The sequence below is a fragment of the Monopterus albus genome, unplaced genomic scaffold (assembly GCF_001952655.1).
Source record: "Monopterus albus unplaced genomic scaffold, M_albus_1.0 scaffold668.1, whole genome shotgun sequence".
In the NCBI taxonomy this organism is placed as follows: Eukaryota; Metazoa; Chordata; class Actinopteri; order Synbranchiformes; family Synbranchidae; genus Monopterus; species Monopterus albus.
Genome location: NW_018128548.1, coordinates 1 through 14444, shown reverse-complemented (window position 1 = coordinate 14444; position 14444 = coordinate 1). Strand labels below are relative to the sequence as shown.

The window sequence follows — 14444 nt, the reverse complement described above, 5'->3', positions numbered from 1 at the left end:
TGGACAAGAAGTTGTTGCTGGCTTTCTATCATGCCTCTGTGGAGAGCATTCTCACATACTGTTTGGGTGTGTGGTATGCAGGCTCCACAGTTGAGGAAAGGAAAACTGTACAGAGGGTGATAAGCACAGCACAAAAAATCATCGGCTGTCCTTTTCCCTCCCTGGACAACATAGGTCCTGCTGTCTCAGCAGAATCAAGGCCATCATAGGAGACCCCTCACACCCTGCTCATCTTTTTGACCTGCTGCCGTCTGGACGGCGCTTCAGGTCAATAAAATCCCATACAACCAGAATAACTAACAGCTTCTTCCCCTGGGCCATTCGAATTGCAAATAAACACTAAACAACACTACCTCTTTTAGATGTGCAATATTACTGTGTAATTTCATTGTGCATTTTTTATGGTAAAGGCATACAGCTGGCGTTAGATGTGTAGATATATTGTAAATATTGTATTTGTTTTCTAAACTGTGTATTTGGACAGGTGGGTATTTTAATTTATTTTTATTTCTTGTGCTCTTGTTTATCTTGTATTGTGAACTGTTGTTGGGGTACATTCACAGTTTCGTTGTACTTTGTTGTACAATGACAATAAAGTTCTATTCTATTCTATTCTATTCTATTCTATTCTACTCTCTGGCTGGAGGTTCAAAAGTGCAAAATCCAGGACCTCTATATTGAAAAACTCTTTCTTTCTCTCTGCCATCAGACTCCTAAACAGCTGACAGGGGTTTATTACCAGGAAATACATCATGTACTGACGACCTGTACTGTTTACATTCTCAGTTTGCACATGCATAATTGCACATTCAAGGCTGACTACTGCACATGCAGCTCCCACGTAGCATACATTCTCTTATTATATTCTTATATATTTTTATTATATCTCTGCATCTGCTGCTTTAAAGTGCCTTAGATTTTGTGTTATTTATATACTTTACATTTCATTTGTATTTTGTGGCATTCATGTGGATGGCAAAGTAGGAATTTCATTGTACAGGAAAACACGTTTCCTAACTGTGCATATGACAAGTAAAAACTTTGAACCTTGACCAGTGTCAAGTACTGTTGTGAAAATTATACTGCCTGGTTTCAATTTATGTTAGGACCTTTCAGCTTTACTGCCCAGTTTAACTAATTTTTGGGCAAGTAGTCAAACAGTAATTAAAAGTAACAAGTTAAATTACTTTGAACCAATTTAAATAGTTAAATTACTTATTACATTTTAACAAGGTAAACAGTAATCAGTGACCTATTAAATTTCAATACTAACTGTTCAAAAACTGCCAATAATAGATTTACAATTTGTTAAATCACTCATTAATTATGCTTTATAATATCTACCATTTATTGTAATTTTGTCTTGTTTCCACCCTGTGCATTTACAAATAAATTAGTGACCACTGAGACATTTGCTTCATCACATCAGTGACATAATCTCAGAGAGGTAATTATATCACTGTTTCATGGTCACGTGACACAACTACCTGCATTTCTACTGTCTCGCAATAAATGGAATCAAATATAAGCAGCATTTCTCTCATAGCACAGCTCATTTCAGAGAAGTGCACAGTTGAAACTGTCTGATGTGAGATTGGTTACAACAGTTCCCTTCAGTAAACTCTCATTCCTGATTATTATTATTGTGTTGTTTTCTTAGTTTACATTTAGGTAAAGAAATAATGAACCCTGAACAGAAAACTGCTACCACACTAAATGCCACATTTGTTCGTCCTGCACAGTTTTATCTCAGTGGGTTGACCAACATCCCTCATGATAAGTATTTTTATGTCTTCCTGTGTTTTGTCTATATCATGACTGTTCTTGGGAATGGCCTCCTCCTCTCAGTGATTTACCTGGACAAGACTCTTCATACTCCTAAATACACGATTGTGTTCAACCTGGCTTTGATAGATTTGTGTGGGAGCACTGCTCTCATCCCAAAGCTCTTGGACACATTTTTGTTTGACAGGAGATACATTGTCTATGAGGCTTGTTTAAGTTACATGTTCTTTGTTTGGTTCTTTTTAGGTCTGCAGTCATGGACACTTGTGATTATGGCATATGACAGATTTATAGCAATTTGCTTCCCTTTAAGGTATCATAGTATTGTGACCAAACCAGCTATTGCTGTAATGCTGCTGTTTGTGTGGGTTTTTTCACTGAGTGTAGTAGCATGCATGGTTGGCTTTTTTGATCGTCTCTCCTTCTGTCGATCTTTGGTGATACAAAGCTTTTTCTGCGATCATGGACCAACATATCGTTTGGCCTGTAATGACACAAATTTAAATTACATAATGGCAGTTGTTGTCGTAACTGTAGTTGTCGTTATTCCTATTATATTGATAGCACTGACATATATTTACATTGTCAAAGCAGTGAGAAAGATTGCATCAGGAGAGGAACGAGTCAAAGCAGTGAAAACTTTTACTTCTCACCTGACTCTTGTGTCTGTTTTTTTCCTACCGCTTTTGGGCACCAACATAGCTGCTCTGACCTGGTCTCTTCCTCTTAATATCAGGATCTTTGACTCTACTTTGACACACATCATACCACCTTTGCTCAATCCTATTATATACTCTCTAAAAACAGAAGAAGTGTTGAACTCTATCAAGAAACTTTACCAAAGAAATAGGCTTAGCAGCATAACCGTTTCCAAAAAGTGGCCTTTTTATCACAATTGTACTGACAAAGAAAGAAAAAAAGTTTGCAGTAGCATAAATGTGTTTTTTAAAATGTAATTCTTATTAGCAGATACTAAAGACTGTGGTTATTAGGTTACATTTTGTCATTTACTGTATTTTGCTTTTGCAGTAGCCAAATAATGATCTGCATAGTAAAGTGACATCAGGGATGTCAGAAATTTGGAAAAAAAGAAACCATGATCCACTGTCATCATCAACTGTTGTTTTATAATGCTTTAGCAAAAAGATGTAAATATTAAGATCTGTTAAAATATTACAAATATGTATTTTAAAATGGCATTACAATACAGAAAATTTACATTTATGTTCAACTCTTGGTAATGGCATGATGATAAATATTTAACCAGTCAGAAATTAAGCATGTCTGAATCAGCTTAAAGTAAAAGAAATGGATCGATCATTCCCTTTTACCAACATTTTATAATATCAATAATTTAAAATGAGACCAAATTATTTGGATATTGACCCGTTGGCTTTATCGACATCTTTGGTTTGACTTTATTAACAATGAACTCTGAAGGGGCTGTGTGTAATTGATTGTGGCACATTGGCAGTAACTCCACAATTTTCTGATGAAGTATTGCAATTTTGTATCAGTCTTGTTACCTTAAATGTTTTCCTGTGTACAAACATGTGAGCTGTTCCGCAGAGTCACAGTTTATACATGGTGAAACCAATAGGAACAAAACAGCTGTTGTCAACATGAGCCCAACACTGCTGCTGAGCAAAGTAAAACACTTGTCTATGAGATTGAAGGGCTGCTTCAGAACTTCCCATGCAGTGGATTTAAGCACACATCAGCAAATCAGTGAAAAGTACTGATACGTGGAACTAGTTACCCCCAACTGTGCTCTCAGCTATGGTACTCCCCTTGTTAAACCAAATTTACCAGAAAATTAAAAAAATTTACCCCCCCCCCCAGAAAACAAAAACACAGACACAACCTCTGGTAAAATTTGATTTGATATGCACTTTGAGTTTTTTGTTTGGCTCATCTTCCATTCACTATCATGGAGGAGGTGGGATTTTTGAATCCAGCCTCCAGGGGTGAATCACGTCACAATGGCTTCACTTCTTAGAGCGGTTAGCCTGTCCATCATTTTAACAGTCTGTGGGTGGGGCAACCCTCCCGTCTGTCACTCAAAGCTGCAACTCCCCTTAATTATGCATAATTAAGTATTCACATGTACACATGCCCTTATCGCTGGCAAATCAAATTATATCCACAGTTGTCTTTTGTATAAAAGTGCATTTCAGACAATAACGAATTTAAATGTTATTAAACTTTATATTTTGAAAGAACCTACAGTACAAAGGTGCATTGAAAAAATTTAGAGTTTAGGGTATGTTCATTTTTCATCTTTTACAATGAAAATACTAATTATGATTTTTAATTTCTTACATTTGTAGTAATGTCTGTCTGCTTTCTACACTGTGTCAGTGGATAATTCAGTATCCTGGTGACAAAAGTTAATGACATCAGCACATGAAATAGTTTGATACAGTTAAACACTGAATTATGTAAATAGCTAATTCATGGTCTTTCTGCTGTTTCACAATGAAAGAGCAAATATATAAATAGCAGGTCTCTCACAGTGCAGCTAATTTTAGAGAGCTGCACAGTTGATACTGTCTGATTTGACTTTGGTTACAACAGTTAGGATCAGTCAACTGTGCTATCCTTATATATTGAGGTGTTTTCTCTTCTTATATCCAGGAAAACAGACGATGAAACCAGAACAGAAATCTGCTGACAGATACATTGTCTATGAGACTTGTTTAAGTTATATATTTTTTGTTGTATTTTTTGGCAGTATGCGGTCATGGACACTTGTGATTATGGCATATGGCAATTTGCTCCCCTTTAACATACCTCCTTTTCCTCCTGCATTAATAGCACTGACATATATTTGCATTGCCATAGCACTAAGCAGGATTGCATCAGGAAAGGAATGAGTCAAAGCTTTTAAAACTTGTACTTCTCACTTGCTTATTGTGTCAATTTTTTTCCTTCCTAATCTTAGCACCAACATAGCTGCTCAGACCTTCTACATCCATTCAAATGCCAGGATCATAAACTATACTTTGATACACACTATACCACCTTTGCTCAATCCTCTTATATACTCTTTAAAAGAAGTGCTGAACTCTATTAAGAAAATTTGCAAGAACAATGGGATTAGCAGCATAAAGCTTTCCAAAGAAGTGACCTGTTTGTCACTGTCATATAATGAAACTGAAATCAGAGATATAAATATAATGAGAAGACCCTGCTTAAGATTCTAGTTATCCTGGAAATGACACCATCATCAGCTGATGTTTTTCAACACTTCACTATTAATATGTCAATAATAAATTACGTTGAACAGTTTAGAATGAATACACAATAAATAAGTTTGTTTACATATGTTTTCAAATCTAAGAAATGGCAGTTGATGAATTTTAATAGGTTAGAGGTCTCATAAGTCAAACATATCTGAATAAACTGAAATCAGAAACCTCTACTTCAACTTCCTCCATGTCTAACTTCACCCACAGACTTAGAGCTACGGTCTCCCACTGACAGGACATGATGTAACATCCACATTTTTGCACAAACCCAAAACTAACTTCTTTTGCACACAGTGGTGATGAGGAGATTTATCTCTCACATTGTGCCCTGCAGGGCCAGGACAGGAAATGCTGGAGCGTGTGCCTTGTATTTTGCTGCCCTACCAAACAGAACTAAAGTCATGTCCTGTGATCAGCTGTTTTTCAACCTGTACTGAAAACTGTGGATTACATCTCAGTTGTTCAATCGACATGTCAACAGATGCTATTGATACTGAGTAATTGTCAGAATTTGTGAGATACTTCAGCAGGGAATTTTTCAAAGAGGAGTTGCTGTAACTTTTACTGCTGAAGGCTGATTCTTTGAAAATAATTCTCTGGAGCTGAGTAAACTCAACCTCCTTGTAACTGACAATAGGCAATCTATCATAGGACAAGAGAGGGGCTTTGCACCAAATCTCATATCAGAACACCTGACAGTCAACTGCCTACACTGCAACATTCATCAGGCTGTTTTATGTACCAAATTGTCCAGTGAAATGAAAGCAATAAAGGTCTTCATTATTGTGTCTGTAGTACCACCTTTTCAAAATGGTGCTACAGGAGCAGGAGGCTCCATACTCTGACCTGTGATAGACACACACACAAAATAAATGTATGAATGAGTGTCGTAGTTTTTATGAACAGTCTGAAAGTGCTGCTCCACATTTCCCTTCGGAATAGTAGATTGGTAGATCAAGCAAACGCATTTTGAATATAATGTCGCGAAAAAAAAGTCCTCCCATTCCACATGGAATGTTTTCGGTACGTTTTCGGTTTCTTACTTGATTCGGCTCCCCCACTCATTTTATACCCTTTAGTAGACATTAATTCGAAGGCTGACAAGTTAGTTCGCTCACTGGAGTTTTGCATTAGCTCGTGCTGTTGACTGTGCATGTTTGGTGACTCGTGTCAGAAAAGACGAGATCTCAGACTGGCTGCCCTGCATGTCAGTCAAGTAGCAAATGCCATAGGGAGGATGGATGATAGGCTATATATAAATGATTGGCACTTTCTGCTTTTGTTGTTAGGGGTCGCCATAGCGAATCATCACACTGACCAATCGCATGTTAACATTTGGCATGTGTTTTACGCCGGATACATTTAATTTATTTTTGAATGGCACGCGATCTACCGACACTACCTTTGTGACATACCGGTCGATCGCGATCGACATATTGGGCACCCCTAATGTAGAAGCCTGGAGGATGAATGATAACAGAGTCAATTAACACAGTCCTGAAAAATGACATATTGAACTCCACAAGCTGTGTGTTGGAGGAGGGCCTCTGCCTAAAAGCTCTCCAGTCTAAAGAACAGGCATGCATGTGTGACCCCTGGACAGTGGAAGATATACTTTCCTCATCAATCCCCAAAGCTTCCCTGTGACACAGAGAAAGTCTTTTTTTTTATTGAAACAAAGTAACACATTAACAAAACAGTACCAAACATGGGAGACAAGACAACAGTTACATGACATTACAAAAGGATATAGAGTGTTTAACCAGGTTGTAGTGTGTGAGATGTCACACACAATATAGATACCATTTCTCATCAGAATTAATTTGACAGGTCGCCCTGCCCCCTAGTCCCGCCTCCCAGCCAATCAGAATTGTTCTTCCGGTTCTTAGTTCCACGTGGGTACCCGTCCCGCCCCCTTGGATCTGTTGACAGAGATAAGGAAGTTGTGGTTAGCTACCGGTTAACTGGATAACTGTATAGGATTGATATTAAAGATATCTGATGTAGCCCCACCCAACATATGGTTGTATAGATAACTATATAACTATATTTGATACCCGTTACAGCCCCACCCCACATATGCTTGTATAGATAAGTATATAACGGTTAACTGTATAACTGTATTTGATAGATAATAAAGGGTGTATCCATACAAACCGTTGTCTTATCAGCAAGCACATACTCACGCATGTTTTTTTATAAAAAGGGTGGGTTATTCACAGGCTTCTAGAGCAAAAAAAGTTTTTTAATTCAGCAATTAGGCTGTATTAACGTCCGAGAAAGGAAAAAAAAAGGCTTTTCCTTCTTACCCGCATGAGAAATTGGATGGAGTCATCAGCAACACTCCAGTGATTATCACGGAGCAGTCAGATGTAACCAATGCGCCAAAGAAAGCAACTATGCATCTGGTTCGTATTCAGAAGCCCTCCACAGTTTCTCTTTGAGGTGAAATCAAGCTACAATTGGGGTATTTCGGCTATGTGTTTCACTACACTACTGGAGAACTGTCTTTTTACCAGCTGCAAGAGGGTGAGACTTTTGCCCCGGAGACTATTAAAACCCCGATCACCGCTAGCGACTGGGGTATTATAAAATGTCTAGTTATAGAATACCTTAAGGAGTGTTTTGAAAATTCAAGCCGTGATGATGATGATGAAGATTATGATGGACAACTATGGCTTCTTTCGATACAACTCCATCCTACGCTGAGCTGCTATCACATGATTACTGCGATGAGGGGGCGAATCTGTTTTGTTTAACCCTGAAGGATCCTCAGCAAGGCCTCACCACAATCCCCGAGGAGACCGACTGTCTTGAAGTGGATGGACCTACACGCAAGGTGTTTTGGGACATGCTGAAATCCTTTGTGAGTCACATCTTGCACGTAGCAATTCATGAACTCAGTGAATTTCTCTGCTACGGCTGTCAGGGCTCGCACCCAAGCCAATTGCAGCACAGCTGCCTCTTCCAAGTGCCCGACTCTTTCCTGGAGAAACACTACGAGGAGCTCAAGAAGCACATGCTCACCAGCTGTTTCATCATCATGGCACTGAAGTTGCTGGGAAAATGACATCACATCGTCTGAGGGAGAGGTTAGACGAGCCACGGAGAACATTTTAGAGGAGCTGAAAGATTCTGAGAAATCGGAGGATGCTTTGAATGAAATACACAGAGATGTGTTTGACTGTGTTAAAAATTGACAATCTTCAAGAGGCTGTGGAGTTCTGGGGGGGCAAGGATTAATAACCCCTGTTGTTGCTGCTGCTGCTGCTAGCTGTGTGCTAATTATGTGCTTTGTCTTCATATAGCCTTTTTTGTGTTATTCTTTAACGATTCTGTTTATGGAACAAAAGCATGTAACACTTTTCATTACTCTCATTCTAATTGCATCTACCCTTTTATGTATAATGTTTTTGGTATACATCTTCAATGCTTTTTTAAAAAAAAGCATCTGTGTGCTTATTTTCATATTGTATTATTGCTTCTTTAAAAAACAAAAAAACAAACGAAAAAACGTAACAGCTTTTTAAAAACCTGTGTTAAATAAAGCTGTTGTTGTTATTCATTCTTAAGTGTTTCTTTAAAAACAAAACCATTACTGTGTGTGTGTGTGTGTGTGTGTGTGTGTGTGTTCAGTAAATAAAAATAAAATAAAAAAAAACGTTTCATGAATGAATGAAAACACAGAAATATGTAGAATAGGGGTTCAGAGAGGTGTGTTATGCTTTGCTGTAAACATGCCTGCTAAACTGGAGACTTTATTGAAGAAAATATATTATAATCCAGCTCACCCTGGGAGTTACCAAGGAGTAGATGCATTACATAGAGCCGCAAAACAAGAGGCTGGTAAGAAAATAAGTGTGGATCGCATCAAACAGTTTTTAGCAAAACAGGATGCTTACACCTTACATAAACCAGTGAGGATACACTTTCGAGACCTCTCAACCAATTTCAGGCCGATCTCTGTGACATGCAAGCTGTGTCCTCTTACAACGATGGTTACAGATTTCTGCTGACTGTGATCGGTTTTCTCTAAAAAAGCATATGTTAGGCCTATTAAAAATAAAAATGCTAAAGAGGTGCGTGATGCTTTTGCCACCATTCTAGATGAGAGCGGCGCTCCTAAACGGCTTCAAACTGACCTAGGAAAAGAATTTTACAACAAGTTTAAGGCTCTAATGAAAAAACATAACATAGAGCACTTTAGCATATCCAGCGAGGTCAAGGCGTCTGTAGTTGAATGATACAACAAAACTTTAAGGCATAAAATATATCGCTACTTTACGGGTAAAAATACCCTAAGATATCTGAATGTACTACAGCTGATTGTACAGAGTTACAATCACAGCTATCATTCGAGTATTAAAATGACCCCTGCGCAGGTGAACTCTGAAAACACCTTAGATGTGTTTCAGAACTTGTACGGGTCATTCCGTCTACGTCATAAAAATAAGTTAAAGATGAACTTTAAGGTGGGAGACCTTGTAAGAATATCCAAACTGAGAGTAGCGTTTGACAAAAAGTACACGCAGGGATTCACAGATGAACTCTTCAAAGTAAGCCAGTGTATCCCCAGGATTCCACCCGTGTATAAACTTTGCGATAACGATAACGAACCTGTGGAAGCATCCTTTTATGAATTAGAATTGCAAAAAGTGATAATTTCTAAAAGACAAAGCATTCCAGGTGGAAAAATTTTGAGTAAATGCATGATAGGAGGGGTCCCGCACGTGCTAGTTAAATGGCATAACTGGCCAGAGAAGTTCAACAGTTATGTGAAAGCATCGGATGTGGTAAACGTATGAAAACATGGAGAGCTCAGGTTTTTACATCACCTTACCATCCAATGCTAGCACGGGTGTGTTTAAAGATAACACAGCTTCTCAATTTCGCACGGATCTGGCGCAACATATTGATTTTAAAGGACAGTGGGAGGTCACACTGACTGATCTGGCCGACCCTCATACATGGTTAACAATACCTCGAGATATGGATTGGTTTAAATGGATGGATACGTGGGAGGCCGGTATACCAGAAAACCCCCTGCTCGTGATCCCTGCAGATACAAATAAATACAAGATACATCACGAACAATTTGGATACGAATCAGGGGATAAATACGTGATAATTAATCACCTGAATCGTTATTTTAGGAAGATTAAACTAGATTTTGGTCTGGTTATGATGAATATAAACGTGTTTTTACATGGATGGGGAGCGGACGTTACAAAGTCAAATTTCCTGAACCAATAAATTACATACTGGGTTTGGAAAGAGATTGACAAGATATGTGGTTTTCAACCGGGCCCGGAACACTCCCCTCGCCTGACCTGTCCGATTTAAAAGCAGGGTTCTGTCATCTGTTCTGTTATTCCAATATCATGAGGCATCAGGTGGTGGGTGACACTTACACTCCTCTCCTACGCTGTGTGATGATCGAGGGAGAACACGGTGACGTCATCACCAAAACTTTTAACCCTCTACACTATCTGCCTCTAGCTAAAAATCATATATAGACCATTTACGTGGAAATTAAAATGGATCAAAATAAACCCGTCAACTTTACATACAGTAAAACCATACTCACGCTGCACTTTAGACCCGTGAAAACATGACGCCTTGGTCTACAAAGCGGACCCCTATTGATTTGTAAGTTATTACGATAGCCAGGCGGGTTCGGGGCTCGGATACTTTATGGGCGCGCCGACCCAGTACGGGCGGGGGCTCAGATCAGTTTTCAAAATTGTTTCGATTCGTTATGCCTCTGGTGAAGAAAGGTTTCAGTGTGGCTAGACCTCATTTATCCTCCGCTGCTAAAAACATAGCCTCTGACATGCTGAGCAAGGCTGTTGGCAGATTTACCAATAAACGAGACACCGAACCCACTCAGGAGGGGGCAGGGATTATGGTTCTGGCCAGGAGACCCAACAGACGCCCCCAGGGCAGCATTTACCCCCTGTCAAGAAGAGAAGAGTGGCTCAAAAGAGGTAGACAGTCACTGCGGGAAGACGTAAACCACGAAGCTCCTCCTCAAGGAACGTTAATATTTTTGTTTAGACCACAATGGCTCTCTTACATGAAAAATCATCAGAATGCATAATCTCAGAGCTCAATCTATTTTTCTGTCCTTATTTACAACTCAGTGTAGAAGATAAACAATATATTGAAGTTTCCTCCATGTCTTCGATCACAGAGCGAGGACCTATCGAATTTTACATAGCTGCCGAAGGAGAGAAATACATTGATTTGAAAGAAACTGTACTGTTTTTGAGACTGAAAATCACCACCGCAGACGGAACAAATTTGGCCCCAGATGCGGCTATAGGCATCATAAACTATCCTCTAAATACCATATTCAGTCAGTACGTTGGGGGATAGGCTAATTTCACAGTCCAGCGCAACCCACCCGCGCAATGATTGAGACACTGTTAAACTATTCCCCAGCGATGTTAAAGAGTCAATTCAGTGCTGGTTTATTTTATCAGGATACAGCGGGTGCTATGGATTCGTTCATCACGAATAATGGGCCTAACAGAGGGCTTGTGGCGAGGGCAAAGTTAACCGCTGAATCACAAGAATTTCATCTGCTCGGCCCTCTCCACACAGATATATTTTTCTGTGAAAGACTGCTGTTAAACTCTGTAGATCTGAAGATTAAGCTCACAAGCGCCAGTGATTCTTTCTGTCTCATGCATGCTGCAGGCGCTGACTACCGCCTGCACGTCCTGGGAGCTTCGTTGTTTGTGAAAAAGGTCGCAGTGTCACCGGCTGTACGCATAGGTCATTCTTCTGCTCTGACTAAAAGCAACGCTCTGTACCCTCTTTCACAAATCAACCTTAAAACTTTTTCCATCCTCACAAATTCCAAAATATGCACCCAGGAAAACCTATTTCTGGGTACTTTACCCAAGTACGTGGTGCTAGCCCTCGTAAACCATGAGGCCTTTACAGGCCGGAGTAGTCTAAACCCCTTCAGGTTTATACACGCTGACCTAGAGTTTCTGGCCTTATGTCAGGAGGCAGGGACATCAGATCCCGCCAAACCCTTTCCAGCCGCAGTTTGAAAACAACCTCTCCGTCAGAGAATATTATAACCTTGCTACGGCCACGCGGCATCATCTGAAAGACCTCCCCCTGTGTTTCAACAGAGAGGATTTTCAACTTAGCATTCAACTTAGCCCTGCACGAGGAATGCAGTGTTCTCCCCCCTGTCAAAACAGGCACGCTGTGTTTGGAGATGAGATTTAGGGTCCCCCTGCCACACACTGTGACCCTTATAGTGTACGCCTGTTACGATTCTATCCTCAAGATTGACTCTAAAAGAAATGTACTACTGGATTACTATTGATGAGGAGGGGAAAAATAATAATGAACGGGCTTCAGCTGGAAAACATTTTAACCTCCTTATTGGGTGATGCATTTCAAGGCGTGTGGGCGTCCGATGAACTGTCTCTACACACTTTCAACAGACCCGCGTATCTTATCGTAAACACACATCCTAGACATCTCCCGGATGAACACTGGCTGGCGCTAACTCTGGAAGAAAACGGTGAAAGCACATTCTTTGATTCTTTTGGCTTTGCACCTGATTTTCCCTATTACCCTAAAACTATCTTGCATTTTCTGCAGACAGGGCACGGGATAATTTATTATCACAACTATACCTTACAGCATCTTCTATCTGTAGTTTGTGGCGAGCACTGTGCATATTATCTATTTCACAGAGCCCAAGGCCGGTCCTATTCACAGGTGTTGAGGTTGTATGGAGACGACACCATCAGAAACGATATTATGGCCTCTGATTTTGTAAAAGCCTATCAAAACGGCATAGCCTCTTGTTCTTCTTCTATAGAATACATGGGAGTGTGTTCTCTAAGTATGTTCTCACGGTGCCATAACATCAGGTTATAGAATGTTTTTCTTCATAAGATGACTCTGCATATGTTTTAATATTATTTTATAGCATAGATTAACTTTAGTTTTTGACTCTGCATATGTTTTAATGTTATTTTAAAATGAAACTATCTGTAAGAATATTTAACTTTAGTTTTTGAATCAGCATATGTTTTAATGTTATTTTTCAAAAATGTGTGATATTTTAAAATGAAACTATCTGTAAGAATACTCTGAGAAAAAATTGTGGTTCAATAAAACTCCTTTATTCATTTAAAACAAGAAAAACATGCTCGCTCGTGTTTATTTTCAAGAAACATGAACCCAATGAGGGGATAACGATACAAAACGCTTCTTTTTTTTTGTTATTATTCAAAGAGTAGTCATCATCTTGATCTCCCGGGGGTGACCAAATACATTTTTTTTAAGGTCATGTCACTTCTATATTTTTTTTTATCAGCCTCTGTTCACCAAAGCACCCACGACTTGGCCTATTATGGGCAGGGCAAGGAGGAGCAGGAAACCGCCCTGTTGAATAAGTCTCTTCTTTTTCAGTAAAGCCGTTTTTTTATCCGCCAGGGTTCTGTAGGACCTAAGCGTCCTGCATGTTCATTTCTGAGGAAGAGTCGAAGTCAGAAGAACATTTAAAATATTTATTACAACCTTGATGAAGAACAGCAATTACAGAGCTCTGGATTCCGTTTCTATCTGAAGCCCTATCACACAGAGAAGTCAGTGCATAGCTGCTGCAGGAAGCTGGAACCACGAGTTTCCTCTGCATAGAGAATTTATAATAAGACTCATGCAAATGATCTGACGTCATCCGCGTTGTCCTTCATCCTCATTCCTTGGTTGGTTTCTTGACCTCGTTCTGACCCCTCATTTGGTGATCTTGTCGCCAGGCAGATTGTGATCTGTGACATTCTCAGAACAACACATCCTGACCTTTCAATAGACAGTTTTAGAGGAAGCACCTCGAGCGTTGCTATGCAACTGTGGTCTACTTCCTGTATGTGGTTTCCTGTCTATTCTTACAACCTTACACATGTCTCCTTGGTTCTTTAAGACAAGTAAACTGGTTAAAGCAACAGTAAATCATAAACCATATGATACTATTTGTAGATATATTTGCTAATGCAGATTATAATGTCAATCCTAGAATTTCATATGTTGATAAATGTTGATAATCTGAAGCCAACACAATCAGACCTTACACCCACACACTATTCTCGTGCAGACAGTTTAGTCATCTCAATATGTATCTGCAAGACTTCCTGTTGCTCTGAGCCTCTGCACCTACTCACAAGCATTTCATGGGCACAGGTCAAGTCTTTCCAAAGGTCAAAACAGATTAAACAGTTATTTGAACAGTTTTGCAAATACATAACATAGCACTATATTATTTTATCAAGAATTTCTTTCTACAGTTCCCCCTTTTGGCCTCTGTTATCAGAGGCCAACTTACAAATACTCATGAGAGTTCCTCATCCTGTCACTGAACATCTTAGAATGAAT

The 14444-nt window shown here is 39.4% G+C and overlaps 1 protein-coding gene across 1 annotated transcript; it reads left to right on the top strand.

Moving 5' to 3' along the window:
* Positions 1–1682: 1682 nt before the first annotated feature.
* LOC109953440 (olfactory receptor 1-like) lies at positions 1683–2682 on the top strand (the record flags this gene model as incomplete). Its single annotated transcript, XM_020588931.1, has 1 exon — positions 1683–2682. A coding segment is annotated over exon 1 (1000 nt), but the record flags the coding sequence as incomplete, so codon positions are not given.
* Between the last annotated feature and the right edge of the window lie 11762 nt (positions 2683–14444).